At 69.9% G+C, this 11,484-nt stretch overlaps 1 protein-coding gene across 1 annotated transcript; it reads right to left on the bottom strand.

Annotated features, from left to right (window-relative positions):
* Window positions 1–6,383: 6,383 nt before the first annotated feature.
* STARD10 (StAR related lipid transfer domain containing 10) lies at window positions 6,384–8,199 on the bottom strand. The gene is made up of 5 exons (XM_059827834.1): window positions 8,052–8,199; window positions 7,721–7,824; window positions 7,393–7,510; window positions 6,797–6,849; window positions 6,384–6,717 (listed from the first exon to the last, which is right to left on the bottom strand). The coding sequence occupies exons 1-5, from the start codon at window positions 8,191–8,193 to the stop codon at window positions 6,490–6,492; spliced, it is 645 nt and encodes a 214-aa protein (XP_059683817.1). The 5' UTR covers window positions 8,194–8,199; the 3' UTR covers window positions 6,384–6,489.
* Between the last annotated feature and the right edge of the window lie 3,285 nt (window positions 8,200–11,484).

Raw genomic sequence — 11,484 nt, 5'->3', positions numbered from 1 at the left:
CTCGGGGTGCAGCGGGCACCCACAGCGCAGACCCAGCTCACCCCAGGGGTGACCCAAAAACCTCAGCCTGGAAAGAGCCAGCTCAGCGGGGTGCAGCGGCACCCCGACCCCACACACAGACCCCCCCCAGCAGCCGGGTTACACCGTGCCAGGGCCACCCCCCCGGCCACCACGGCACCGGCGGGCAGCCCTTCGGCAAGGACGTGTGCCAAGCCGCGACACACGGATGCTGCCGGTGGGGACAGCGGGTACCCCCCAACCGCACGCACCCGCTCCCCGCGTTGCAAAAGCCCTTCCGCACAGCCACCCCCCCCCCATCACCTGCAAATTTGGGGTGTCCAAGCCCCGGCCACTCGCTGGGTGCCCCGAGCCAGGGCAGCATCGCCTGCCGGCACTGCCGGGCTGGCGGCGCAGGCAGGAGGAGGAGGAAGGCCATGCCAGGGCGGGGGGACACGGCGGCGCTTTCTAACCTGCCCCAGCTGGGCGGGAAGCCCCGAATTATTTTTAGACTATTTTTTTTTCCCCCTCAAGCGTGACGTTCGCACCGGGCCGCGGGCGGCGAAGCAGGCAGGGAGACAGGCGATGACCCCGACCCGGACGCGTGGCGCGGGGCGGTAAAAACGCACGGCACGCACCGCATCCCGCCCGGCTTTGGGATGGGGCCGGCCATGCCACGCCGCCCGAGGAGAAGAGCGGCGAGATGCCAGCATGGCAGAGCATCGCTCCCTACCTCCCACGAGACCCCCCCGAAATTCCCAGGGCTCGCCCCCCCGGTGGGTTTTCTAGGTTCTGGCAGCAAACGACCTGGTTTTGGGGGGGGAACAGGGGATGTGGGGCACGGAGGGATGCAAAAATCCAATATTGCTATAAATAACCCCATCCCTGATGTCCCAGCCGCTTCCCGTAACAGCTCAGCCCCAGTAGCCGCCACCACAGAGGGGAGCACCCCCGGAAAACAACTGGCAGCTCTCGGAGGGGCTTTGTCCCGACACCGGTCCCGGCACCCCGGGGCACCCTGGGGGGAGCTGCCGGCGAGCCCCGGCACAGCCACCCACCCGCAGCACCCAGGTCTGCCGCACGGAGCCAGCCCGTGCCTTCAAAGGCGGATTTTTAGGGGTGAACACTGCAAATTAAAGTTGCAGCCCCTGCAGCGGTGCCGAAGCCCTGCAGCCCCCCCCCGGAGCAAGGGACCCCCCGGTGCAGGCACAGCCCCCGGCCCTGCGCCCCCCAAGCATCGTCCCGATGGTCCCGGGGACGCGGCAGCAGCAGCAAGGCGACGCAAGGATCCATCCCACCGTTACCGGAGGACGAAGCAGCCACCGTCCCGGATCCAGCCGCGCGGCACCGGCAGCCTGTGCCGGAGCAATTCTTCAGGCCTTGCCAGACGTACCGGGACGCGGCGAGGAGGAGGAGGAGGAAGGCGAGAGAAACCCGCCGGCGGCATTGCCTGGTGTTTGGGGGCTGTTGGCGGCGATCGGTGCTGCACGGGCGCTGCTGGCCGGGATCCCGGCGGCCCTGGCAGAGCCGCAGCTGCTGGCGTTGTTTGGCTGTGAATTGGGACGCGACGAGCCGGTTCTCAAACACAAAACAAATCTGCCAGCCGGGCCCCCGGAGTCCCGCTCTCCCGGGCTTCACCCTTCCGTCACCGGCCCGCAGCCGGCCCCGGCCTCGCCACCGCCTCCCCGATGTCCCTGGGCATGTCCCTTACCCCACCGGACAACCGGGGGGAGCGCGGGGGCACGGTGTTTGTTGCACCTCAACTCCCCGGAGCAGCTTGGGGACGGGGGCTGCCGGCACCCCCGGGGCCCCCGGGAGACCGGGGTTGAGCTGGGGTCTGGTGGGGTGAACTGGGGTATACTGGGGATGAGCTGGGCTATACTGGAATTGAGCTGGGGAGTACCGGGGTTGAACTGGGGTGTGCTGGGGGTGAGCTGGGGTGTGCTGGGGGTGCGGGTGCATCCAGCTGGGGGGGGCACAGCCCTGTCGTAGCCGAGCACTTTTGGAACACGGGCGCACCCTGTGCCCCCCCCCCACCCGCTTCTGCACCCACAGCAGCTCACCGCCCCCCCCAGCGCCCCCGCAGCACCCTGAGCTCCACGGAAGCGGACACCCCAGCAGCACGCGGGAGAAGCATGACCCCCCCCCCGGAGAGAAACCACAGCCAAGGAGATGGTGTGTCCCCCCCCCAGGGCTGGATTTGCACCCCCAGACCCCCCAGGAATTGCCCACCCCAGTGGGCAGAGAGCAAAGCGGGGTGAGGGGAGCACCGGGTACCTCTCTTCGGCGGCGGACGGGGCTCCGTGGAGGATGCCGAGGCGCTTCCCGGCGGGGGGGGCGGACAGGGCCCCCCCCAACCAGAGCCGGCGGCAGCTCTGCCAGGCCTGGGCTTGTTCCCGCACGGAGCTTTGGCTGCTTCATGGAAACGGGAGCCGAGGGGAAAACCACAGGGACTTTCCCAAAAAAAAAAAACAACCAACACTGGGTTTGGTTTTTGGTTGGTTTTTTGGCTTTTTTTTCCTCCCACCCAGTTCTTCCCAAGGCCTCAGCGAGGGGAAAAAATGAAGCGGGACGGTTTGGGGACGTGGGGGGAGACGTGAGGTTCCCGCGGCCGCCCCACATCGCTCCCCACCCGGGGGCTGCCAGCCGGCCCCGGCGGCTTACGTTGGCCGGACAATGGTCCTTTCATCCCGCAGAGCGGCTCGGGGACGGGGACACGCTGGCTGGCTGGGGGGAGGACGGCGGTCCCCGCGGTCTCGGCCCCTCGCCCACCCGAGGACGTGCCCCGTGCGAGGAGGGGCCGGGAACTGCAGCACCGAGGCACCAGGCTCGGCCCCGCGTTTAGGGGATGGTGCTCTGCGGGGGTTCAGCCTGCGGGGTCAGGGTCTGACCCCCCAACAAAAAGCACCTCTGCTGCCTGCATCACCCTGCTCCCGGCATCCCCGCTCCCCAGAGCTGTCACGTCCCCCACTCCCAGCGTCCCCGCTCCCCAGAGCTGTCGCATCCCCCTGTTCCCAGCGTCCCCACTCCCCAGAGCCATCGCGTCACCCCACTCCCAGCGTCCCCGCTCCCCAGAGCTGTTGCATCCCCCTGTTCCCAGCATCCCCGCTCCCCAGAGCCATCATGTCCCCCCATTCCCAGCATCCCGGCTCCCCAGAGCCGTCATGTCCCCCCATTCCCAGCATCCCGGCTCCCCAGAGCCGTCATGTCCCCCCATTCCCAGCATCCCCACTCCCCAGAGCCGTTGCTTCCCCCCGTTCCCGGCATCCCCATTCCCCAGGCGCTCAGCGCCGTCGCCGCGGGATCCCCTCCCAAAGCCTTCAGCAGAAGATGCGGGTGCCATGGCCTCATCCAGGTCAGGGGGCTGCGTACACCGAAGGGCACCCTGAAGTCCCCGGGGGACCGGCAGCGATGCTGGAGGGTCTCCCCAGCGACGCCGAAGCCTCGCAGACCTTCCCGGCGCCATTTAGGGGATCGCTAACGTCCTCCCCAGCCAGCGGCGGGACGGAACCAACCCAGCACCGCAAGAAAGCCCCCAGCACAGCCCCCCCGTACCCGGCGGATCCACATCCTCCACCTGCGCTGCCGATCGCCCGCAGCCCCCCTGAGCCCCCGGCTCTGCCCGAAGCCCCCCGGGCACGCAGCTCCTCCGGTACCCGGCACGGAGCATCCTCCGCTCCCCTTAGAGAGCCATTTCTTCCGGCAGCCTCCCCGACACCGAGTCGCTGGTGGCACCTCCAACAGGCAAAAGACCTAAAAATCCCCCCGCGACGGGCTTTGCCCCCATGATCTGCCCCCACCGCACGTCCCCCCGGCACCGGAGCCGGCCATGGTACGTCCCTGGCTCCGGTTTTGCTCCATTATTGCCCCGCGCAGGGGTGGAGCGGCGGCCGGTTCCCTTTTTAATTGGGTCCTATTTTTAATGCCAATTTGGGAGAGGTGCGGAGGAGGATGCAGCAGATCGAAATTCACCAGCGACATCAGACGCGAGTCGCCGGTGCTCAGCCCGGTCCCACGTGTGACGGCAACACGGCGTCACGCCTGGCACCGGGGTGCACCGGCTGCGTGCCGGAACGTCACGTCGGCCGGCCCCAAACCGGACCCCGGCACGCAGCCGTCCAGCAAGACCCCTTGGGAGTGCAGAGAGGGGTTTGGGGTCTGCTGAGGTGTGGGGTGTCCGGAGCACCGGGGGGGGAGCACCCCCTGAACCCCCTGGTGCTCGGGGCACCCCGACACCTCGCAGACCCCCAGTCCCCTGGGGGGTGCCAGCCTGTCCCCCAGGACAGAGCACCCCCTGAACCCCCTGGTGCTCGGGGCACCCCGACACCTCGCAGACCCCCGGTCCCCTGGGGGGTGCCAGCCTGTCCCCCAGGACGGAGCACCCCCTGAACCCCCCCGGTGCTCGGGGCACCCCAACACCTCGCAGACCCCCGGTCCCTTGGGGGGTGCCAGCCTGTCCCCCAGGACGGAGCACCCCCTGAACCCCCCGGTGCTCGGGGCACCCCAACACCTCGCAGACCCCCGGTCCCTTGGGGGGTGCCAGCCTGTCCCCCAGGACGGAGCACCCCCTGAACCCCCCCGGTGCTCGGGGCACCCCGACACCTCACAGACCCCAAACCCCTCTCTGCACCCCAAAAACCACACCCCAGTGCAGCAGATCCACCCCCAGTCCCAGCTGAGCTTTGCAGCCCACACCGGGGGGGGGGATACCCGCGGTGGGGCCCCCCCACAGGACTGGGTGCACACCCACCAGCGCAGCCCCCTCCGCCCGCTGCCTGCTCAGGACCCCCCCCGGCACCCCACCATCCTCATCCTCATCTTCCTCCCCATCGCAGCCCCCACGCTCCGTGCACCCCCCCGCCCTGGCTCGGGCCCATGGCTCCGGGGGTCCCGGCAGTCCGGGGGGGTCCCCCGCTCGGGGGGGGGACACGCTGCTTTTAGGTTTCCTGGCAAATATCAGCGGGACGGGGCAGGAGGACGAAGGCCTCGGGAATATTGCCTCTTCCTTGGGAATATTGCCTCTTCCTTGGGAATATCGCCTCTTCCCAAGCTCCATCTTCCCGGTCGGACACCGAGCCCAGCGCTCGGGGACTCCGCTCCCAGAGGGGTTTTGGGGGGGTTGTGCCCCAGTTGGGGTGTTCGACAGGCGGTACTGGTGTTACTGGTTTGGCTGGGGCAAAACCCGCCGCAGGGGCCAGCAGCCTTGTCCCTAATTAGCACCCAGCGCTAATTGGGTTTCGGGGTTTCTCCGGCACCCTCTGGTGACATCGCCACTGCTGAGACCCCCCCGGGGGTCCCCCCTGGGCCAAAGCCCACAGTGCTCCGGGGGATCAGCCCAGGGACCCCAGGACCGGGACCCCGAGGGCGAGCGGGACCCGGCAGCACCCACCATGAGCGGGGACCCCCGGGGCCCCCCTGCCCGAGCCCACCGCGGAGCCGGGGATGGGGAGAGCTCCCGGGGGACCGAGGCAGGAGAGAGAAGCCGAGTCACCCCGCGCGCCGGATTTATTTCTTTTATTCCTAAATAATCAGCTCCGGTACAAGGTACAAAATCCCCCTCCTCCCCTCACCGCCCCAGCAAAGGGGGGGGCCACGGAACAGCTCCAAAATCCCGATTCAAGGCCTCTAATTCTACCGTAGAAAGTGTTCAGACACCGAGCTTGGGGACCCTCGCCCGGAAAGGGGGGGGGCAGGAGCTCCTGGAGACCCCCAGCACGCCTGGAGGTGCCAGGAGCCCCCCCAAGCCCCCCAACATGCATGGAGGTGCCAGAAGCCCCCAAGACCCCCCCAGCACACCTGCAGGTGCCAGGAGCCCCCCAAGTCCCCCCAACATGCACAAAGGTGCCAGCAGCCCCCCAACACCCCCCAGCACACCTGGAGGTACCAGGAGCCCCCCAAGTCCCCCCAACATGCACAGAGGTGCCAGGAGCCCCCAAGACCCCCCCCGCACATCTGGAGGTGCCAGCAGCCCCCCAACACCCCCCTGCACACCTGGAGGTGCTGGGGCCCCCCCCGAGCCCCCCCTGCACACCTGGAGGTGCCGCAAGACCCCAAAGACCCCCCCAGACCCCTGAGGGTCTGCTCAGGGTGGGGGTCCCACGGTTCCCTTAGACCACAGCAGAGGAGACGGGGACGAGGGGCCGGGGAGCAGAGGGGGGGCACGGGGAGGGGGTGGGGGGCCCCCCCTTTCCTCTGCCCCCCCCGGGGGGTGAGAGCTGAAGGGCACTTTGGGTTTGCCACCCATGGGGACGACGTCGGTGTCCCGCGGTGGCTGCGAAGGGACCGGACCCCCCCCCAGCTTCCCCCCCCGGGGTTGGGGGGGTGGCGGGGGGACCCCCAGCACGGCCCCGCTGGGGGGCAGCAGCGTTGGGGGGGGGTCCCCCCGAGCCAGCAGCGCGGGTGCACGTGCGTGCAAGAGAGAGACGCGTTGCGTTGGTGGCGGTGGGGGACGCAGGGACAAAACAGCCCCCGGGGGGGGGACCGGGGGGGGGCTCAGTTGACGCTGTCCTCGTCGCTGGCCTCACCGCGGTCGTCTTTGGTCTCGGCCAGGGAGCTCTCGTCGATGTTCTCCAGGGAGTCGGCGTGCTGGAGGGAGAGCTCGGAGAGCGGCAGTGCCGGCAGCCGGCTCTGCTCCGGGAAGAGCCAGGGCTTGAAGTGCGGGTCGTGCTTCAGCTTCCACTCGGGGTACTTCAGGCAAGCCTTGTACATCTTCTTCATCGCCTGGGAGGAAGGCCGGGTTGGAGATCAGCCGGGCGGGGGGGACCCCTCGCTCCCCACCGCCCCGGGGACCCCGACTCACCTTGGGGGCCAGGAACTGCGAGGATTTGTTCACCACCCACTTCGGCAGGGAACCTGCCGAGACAAGAGGAGCCGGGATGGGACCGGCACCCCCGGCACCCCCCAACCGCGGGACAGCCGGCACCCCCCGCCCCGGGTCACCCTCCTCGGGGACACCCCCCTGGAGAGGGGACGGGGCGAGCGGAGGGGGTCGGTCCAGGGAAAACGGGGTTCAACCCAAACCGCGCTCTCAGCGCCAAAAAAAGCTGTGTCAGCATTTTGGCCGCCTCTTCTACCCCCAAAAAAGAAATATTTCAAGAGAACGGGCCCAAAATGTTTCCTCCTGGCATTGCTGGCCGGGCTCCGGCCACCCCCCTGCCCCCCCCCGCACCCCCCCACCCCTCCGGGCTCCGGAAAACTTCCAACCCGATTTATTAACCTCGGCCGATCCGGTACGACAGACCCCGAACCGGAGGGTGACCATCCCCAAGGGACAGGAGGGCAGGACCGGGGTGAGCCAAGCCCTTGGGGCGCAGGAGCGGGGGTCCCCCCCTTCCCTTTGGGGTCCCCCCCTTCCCTTTGGAGTCCCCCCCCTTCCCTTTGGGGTCCCCCCCTTACCTTTGGGGTCCACCTGCGCCAGGTAGGTGATGGTGCAGCTCTTGGCTCCCGTCCCCTCGATCAGGTAGCCCGTCTGGATGGAGACAGCTCGCACCATGTCCTTCCGGGGGGGGTACTTCTGCAGGGGGGGGGACAGCGACGGGGGGGGCGCGGACAGGTCGGTGGCAGGGGCAGGACGGGGTACAGGCAAGCACCGACCGCAGGCAGGGCTGCCCTGACCCCCCAAAACCCCCCCCCGACGTCTCCAGCCTCCTCCCGCGCTCCGACCGACCACGGGGCAAACCCAGCCCTGGCACGGGCAGCCCCCCCGGCCCCCCCGGGGACTCACGGGGTGCTTGACGGAGTAGTTCATGATGATGTAGTCGGTGCCCATGGGCAGCCAGGAGCGGAGCGTGATGACGTCCCGGTTCTTCAGGGGCTTGGGGCACTTCCCTGGGGACAGCAGCGGTGGGGGACAGCGGTGAGACACCCCCCCCCAGCGCAGGCGTCCCCTCCGGGGGTCCAAGCCTGCCCCCCAAACCCTTCCCGAACCGGTACCCGGGCTCCTCCCAGTGATGCTCGGGCACCGCGGGCGCCCCGGCACCCACCAAACCCACGGGTGCCAAATCCAGGGCTGCTGCCACGGCTGCTCCCCCGGACCCCCCCAGCCCCCTCCTCACAGGCGTAGTATCCCACGTCGGAGTTGACCGTCAGCTTCCCGATGTCGAAGGTCTCGATGACGTTGGTGTCCCACTTTTTCCGGTACTCGATGTCATGCAGCACGTCGTAGAGCGTCTCCGCCGGCACGTCCTTGCACTCCATCCTGCACTGCAGGGGCGGGCGGGTGAGAAACCGCCCCGGGCGGGAGGGCGGCCGCGGGGACCCCTGGGTGGGGGTCTCCTCCCGGGCTCCCCAAAACCCAAGGCAATCCCCCCCCCCGCCCGGATCCCGACCAGCAGCTCAGCCCAGTCTGGCCCAGTTTGCCACCCAGAGCCGCCCTGCAGCCCGCGGCCGGCTGCGCCCCGAGGCAGCGCGGAGCTGAGCCCCGGATGCGGGGGGGGACCTTGGGGGGGGTCTTCTGGGGGGGCACCCTCCCACCTCGCCTCTTCCCCCCATCACTGCTCTCCCCGCAAAGCAGCATCCCTGCGTGGGGCACCGGTGGTGCCGTGGGGGGCCGGTGCATGGGGCCATGCCCTGCGCCGTGGGGCAGCCAGCGTCATGCCGGGGGGGCCGGAGTGGGGAGCAGCCCCCCCCCAGGTCGGGAGCAGCTCCGGTAAATGTGGCGGTCAAATCTTTGGGAAGAAAAGAAGAAGGAAGGAGAAGCTGCCGTCCTCCCCCGGCAGCGGGGATGCCATCCGGCCAAGGGCAGCCGGAGCGGTGCACGGTGCTGGGCATGTCCACCCCGGGGGGGCAACGGCGGTGCCGTGGGGCAGAGCGAGGGCAGGATCCGGCAGAGAGGGCAGCGGCGCGGGCAGTGCCGGCAACCGTGTGCCGGGGGGTGCCGTTCCTGCGCCCCGGCAAACACCCGTGCCCCCCGTGCCTCCGCGGTGGGTGCCGGCATCCTGCCCCACGGCGAATGCCACCGCCACCGGCCCCCGGTCTGTCCCCAAGGACGGCTCCGGCCCCTCCTGGCCCCCCTGAGCCCGAGCACCCAGCAGCCGGAGGGGGGGCCGCCCTGGGGCCCCTCCTTTAGGACCAGCTTTAGGGGCGCAGAGCCGCGGCCGCCGGGGACCCCGGCAAGGGCGACGGCAGCACCCGGCACTCCAGTGGGGCACGGCTGCTGCTCGCAGAGCCAAAGCCTCCACCCACGGAGCCCGTCCCTGCCCCACGGAGCCCGTCCCTGCCCCACGGAGCCTGCCCCCAACCCCTTGGAGCCTGTGCTCGACCCCACAGAGCCCATCCCCAACCCCACAGAGCCTGTCCCTGCCCCACGGAGCCTGTCCCCAACCTCACGGAGCCTGTCCCTGCCCCACAGAGCCTGTCCCCAACCCCACGAAGCCCGTCCCCAATCCCACGAAGCCCGTCCCCAACCCCATGGAGCCTGTGCTCGACCCCACGGAGCCCGTCCCCAGCCCCACAGAGCCCGTCCCTGCCCCATGGAGCCCATTCCAACCCTACGGAGCCCGTCCCCCTGCGCCTTGCATCGCAACCCCGCCATGTGAGCCTCCATTCGGCCGAAAACTCGGCAGGGGAGAGCCTGGCAAGGCGGTTTCAGGGAGCACAGCCCCGAGTGACGTGCTGGGGGACCCCCCGCTCCCCGACACCGTGCCCGCAGGGGATCGGGCGCCGCCGCCGCCCCCATTTATTCCTAAAGCGGCAAGGCAGGTCGGCCAAGCCGCGCTCGCGAGGGCAGGACCAGCCGGGTGACTCAGGAGCTGCCGGCGTGCCACCGTGGGTGGCTCACGTCCCCGGGGGTGCCGGGGGGCTCGGAAGGGAGCCGGGGGGGTGGTTTTGCCAGGAGAAGGGACGGTGCCATCCGGGAAGCGCCCGGAGCAGTGCGCGCCCCAGCCCTGAGTCAATATTGACTCTGACGTGTGCGGGGCGAGGAGGAGGAGGAGGAGGAAGGTGAATGCAAGGGGTGCCAGGCTCTGCCCCGACGCCCCCCCCGCCCCTGGGGTTTTGCAGGGAAGGGGCTCGGGGGGGGCTGCCTGCGCCCACACCGGCACCAGGAGGAAAAGTCCCCGGTGCTGGGGCTGCGCCGGGCACGAGGGGACAGCCGACGGCGTCCCGGGCAGTGGGACGGGAACAGATCCAACAGGGAGACCCCCACCTCCTCCTGGGGGGGCTGTGGCCACCGTGGGGACCCACTCACTCCTTCCCGGAACGGGCGTCCCGGCCGCGGCGGTGCACGGCCCCTGGCGCGGGGAGCGCCGGCGGCCACGGCCACGCGGGTCATTAATTAAAGAGAAGATCTCCCTCGTGGCCCGGATGTTCGGCGCCATCGTTAGCGACCGGGCGCCATGTCTCAAGGTGACCCGATGAATAAGTAACGAGCGGGAGCCGGGTGGGGACGACCAGCGCACGTGTCCCAGGTGGCTTCCCACAGCCCGGCCACGCCGGTGGCTCCGGCAAAGCTCCAGATCCTTCCCAATGCTTCCCACGGGATGGCTCCTGGTCATCCTCTCAGAGCAGCCCATTCCCCACGTCTCCCCCGCCATCCCCCGTCCCGCAGCCATCTCGGGCACCGCGACGGTTAACGGGCGGCCCGGAGGCCACCGAATCCCGTGTCCCGCCGGATGAACCAGCCCTGAGTCGTGGCAGGTCCCGGTGGCACAAACTCGTTTCCAGACTCCAGAAAACAGGTTAGACGAGAGCCGCATCCCTAATGGGACGGGAGGCGAGGCCGGGGGGGGACGGCAGCCGCTTCAAAGCGGGGCGAGACCTTCGGGTTTCAGTTAATTACGGCGCAGGAGCGAGAAAGCCGGAGCGCAAACAGCTCTGCAGAGGCTGCTGGTGCCGGGCACGGCGAGCAGCCCCCTCCCCGGGGAGCTGCGGCGTAGGGGGGGGAACACCCCGGCTCGGCCCCGCGGTGCCACGTCGGCGGTGCCACGTGTGCCGGGGCAGCTGCGCAGCCCTCCGGATGGCATGAAATCCAGCGGGAGCGTCCCGTCCCGGGTGGGAGGTGCTGGGTCTGGGTGCTGCTGGGGGCCAGGGGGGTGGCACAGGGACCGTTGGTCCCCCCACGGTCCCCGATACCTGCCCGGTGCCGTTCGGCACACGCACAGTGGGCGAGGGGGACCTTCGGGTACCCGCCGCTCCGAGGCGGGAGCGTGCCGTGCCAGCCCAGGCCGGGACGTCCTGGTGCGTGCCGGGGGCTGGCTCCCTGCCACGCCGATCGCCGCAGGCAGACGTGGCACACCGGGATTGTCGGGGCGGGCAGGGACGCACACCCCCCCCCCCCCCCCCGGCACCCTCCCTGCTGCGTGCTCACCCCCAAGCAGCTCTACGGAGAGCGGCACCCCAATCCCACGGGAGATGTTTTGGGATGCAGCAACACCCCAGGAGGAAGCGGCAGGGCTGGGGGGCACGGGGGGGGGGGCTCGGCAGGGGGGGCCGGGAGGCGCTGCCCCACGGAGCTGTGCCTACGCCAGCGTGGCCGGGGAGATGCCCGGA

The sequence above is a fragment of the Gavia stellata genome, chromosome 1 (genome assembly GCF_030936135.1).
Source record: "Gavia stellata isolate bGavSte3 chromosome 1, bGavSte3.hap2, whole genome shotgun sequence".
Taxonomy (NCBI): Eukaryota; Metazoa; Chordata; class Aves; order Gaviiformes; family Gaviidae; genus Gavia; species Gavia stellata.
Note: the sequence above shows the minus strand (reverse complement) of the source record. Positions and strands in the feature narration are given on the sequence as shown.

Bases quoted from the DNA above. Each gene is read 5' to 3' on its own strand.
- STARD10 (XM_059827834.1), bottom strand. From the start codon at position 8,193: ATGGAGTGCAAGGACGTGCCGGCGGAGACGCTCTACGACGTGCTGCAT. The intron at 7,511-7,720 runs GTGAGTCCCCGG...CCCCCCCTGCAG, and splicing joins ACTACTCCGTCAAGCACCCC to AAGTACCCCCCCCGGAAGGA. The intron at 6,850-7,392 runs GTAAGGGGGGGA...TTGTCTCGGCAG, and splicing joins GGCGCAGGTGGACCCCAAAG to GTTCCCTGCCGAAGTGGGTG.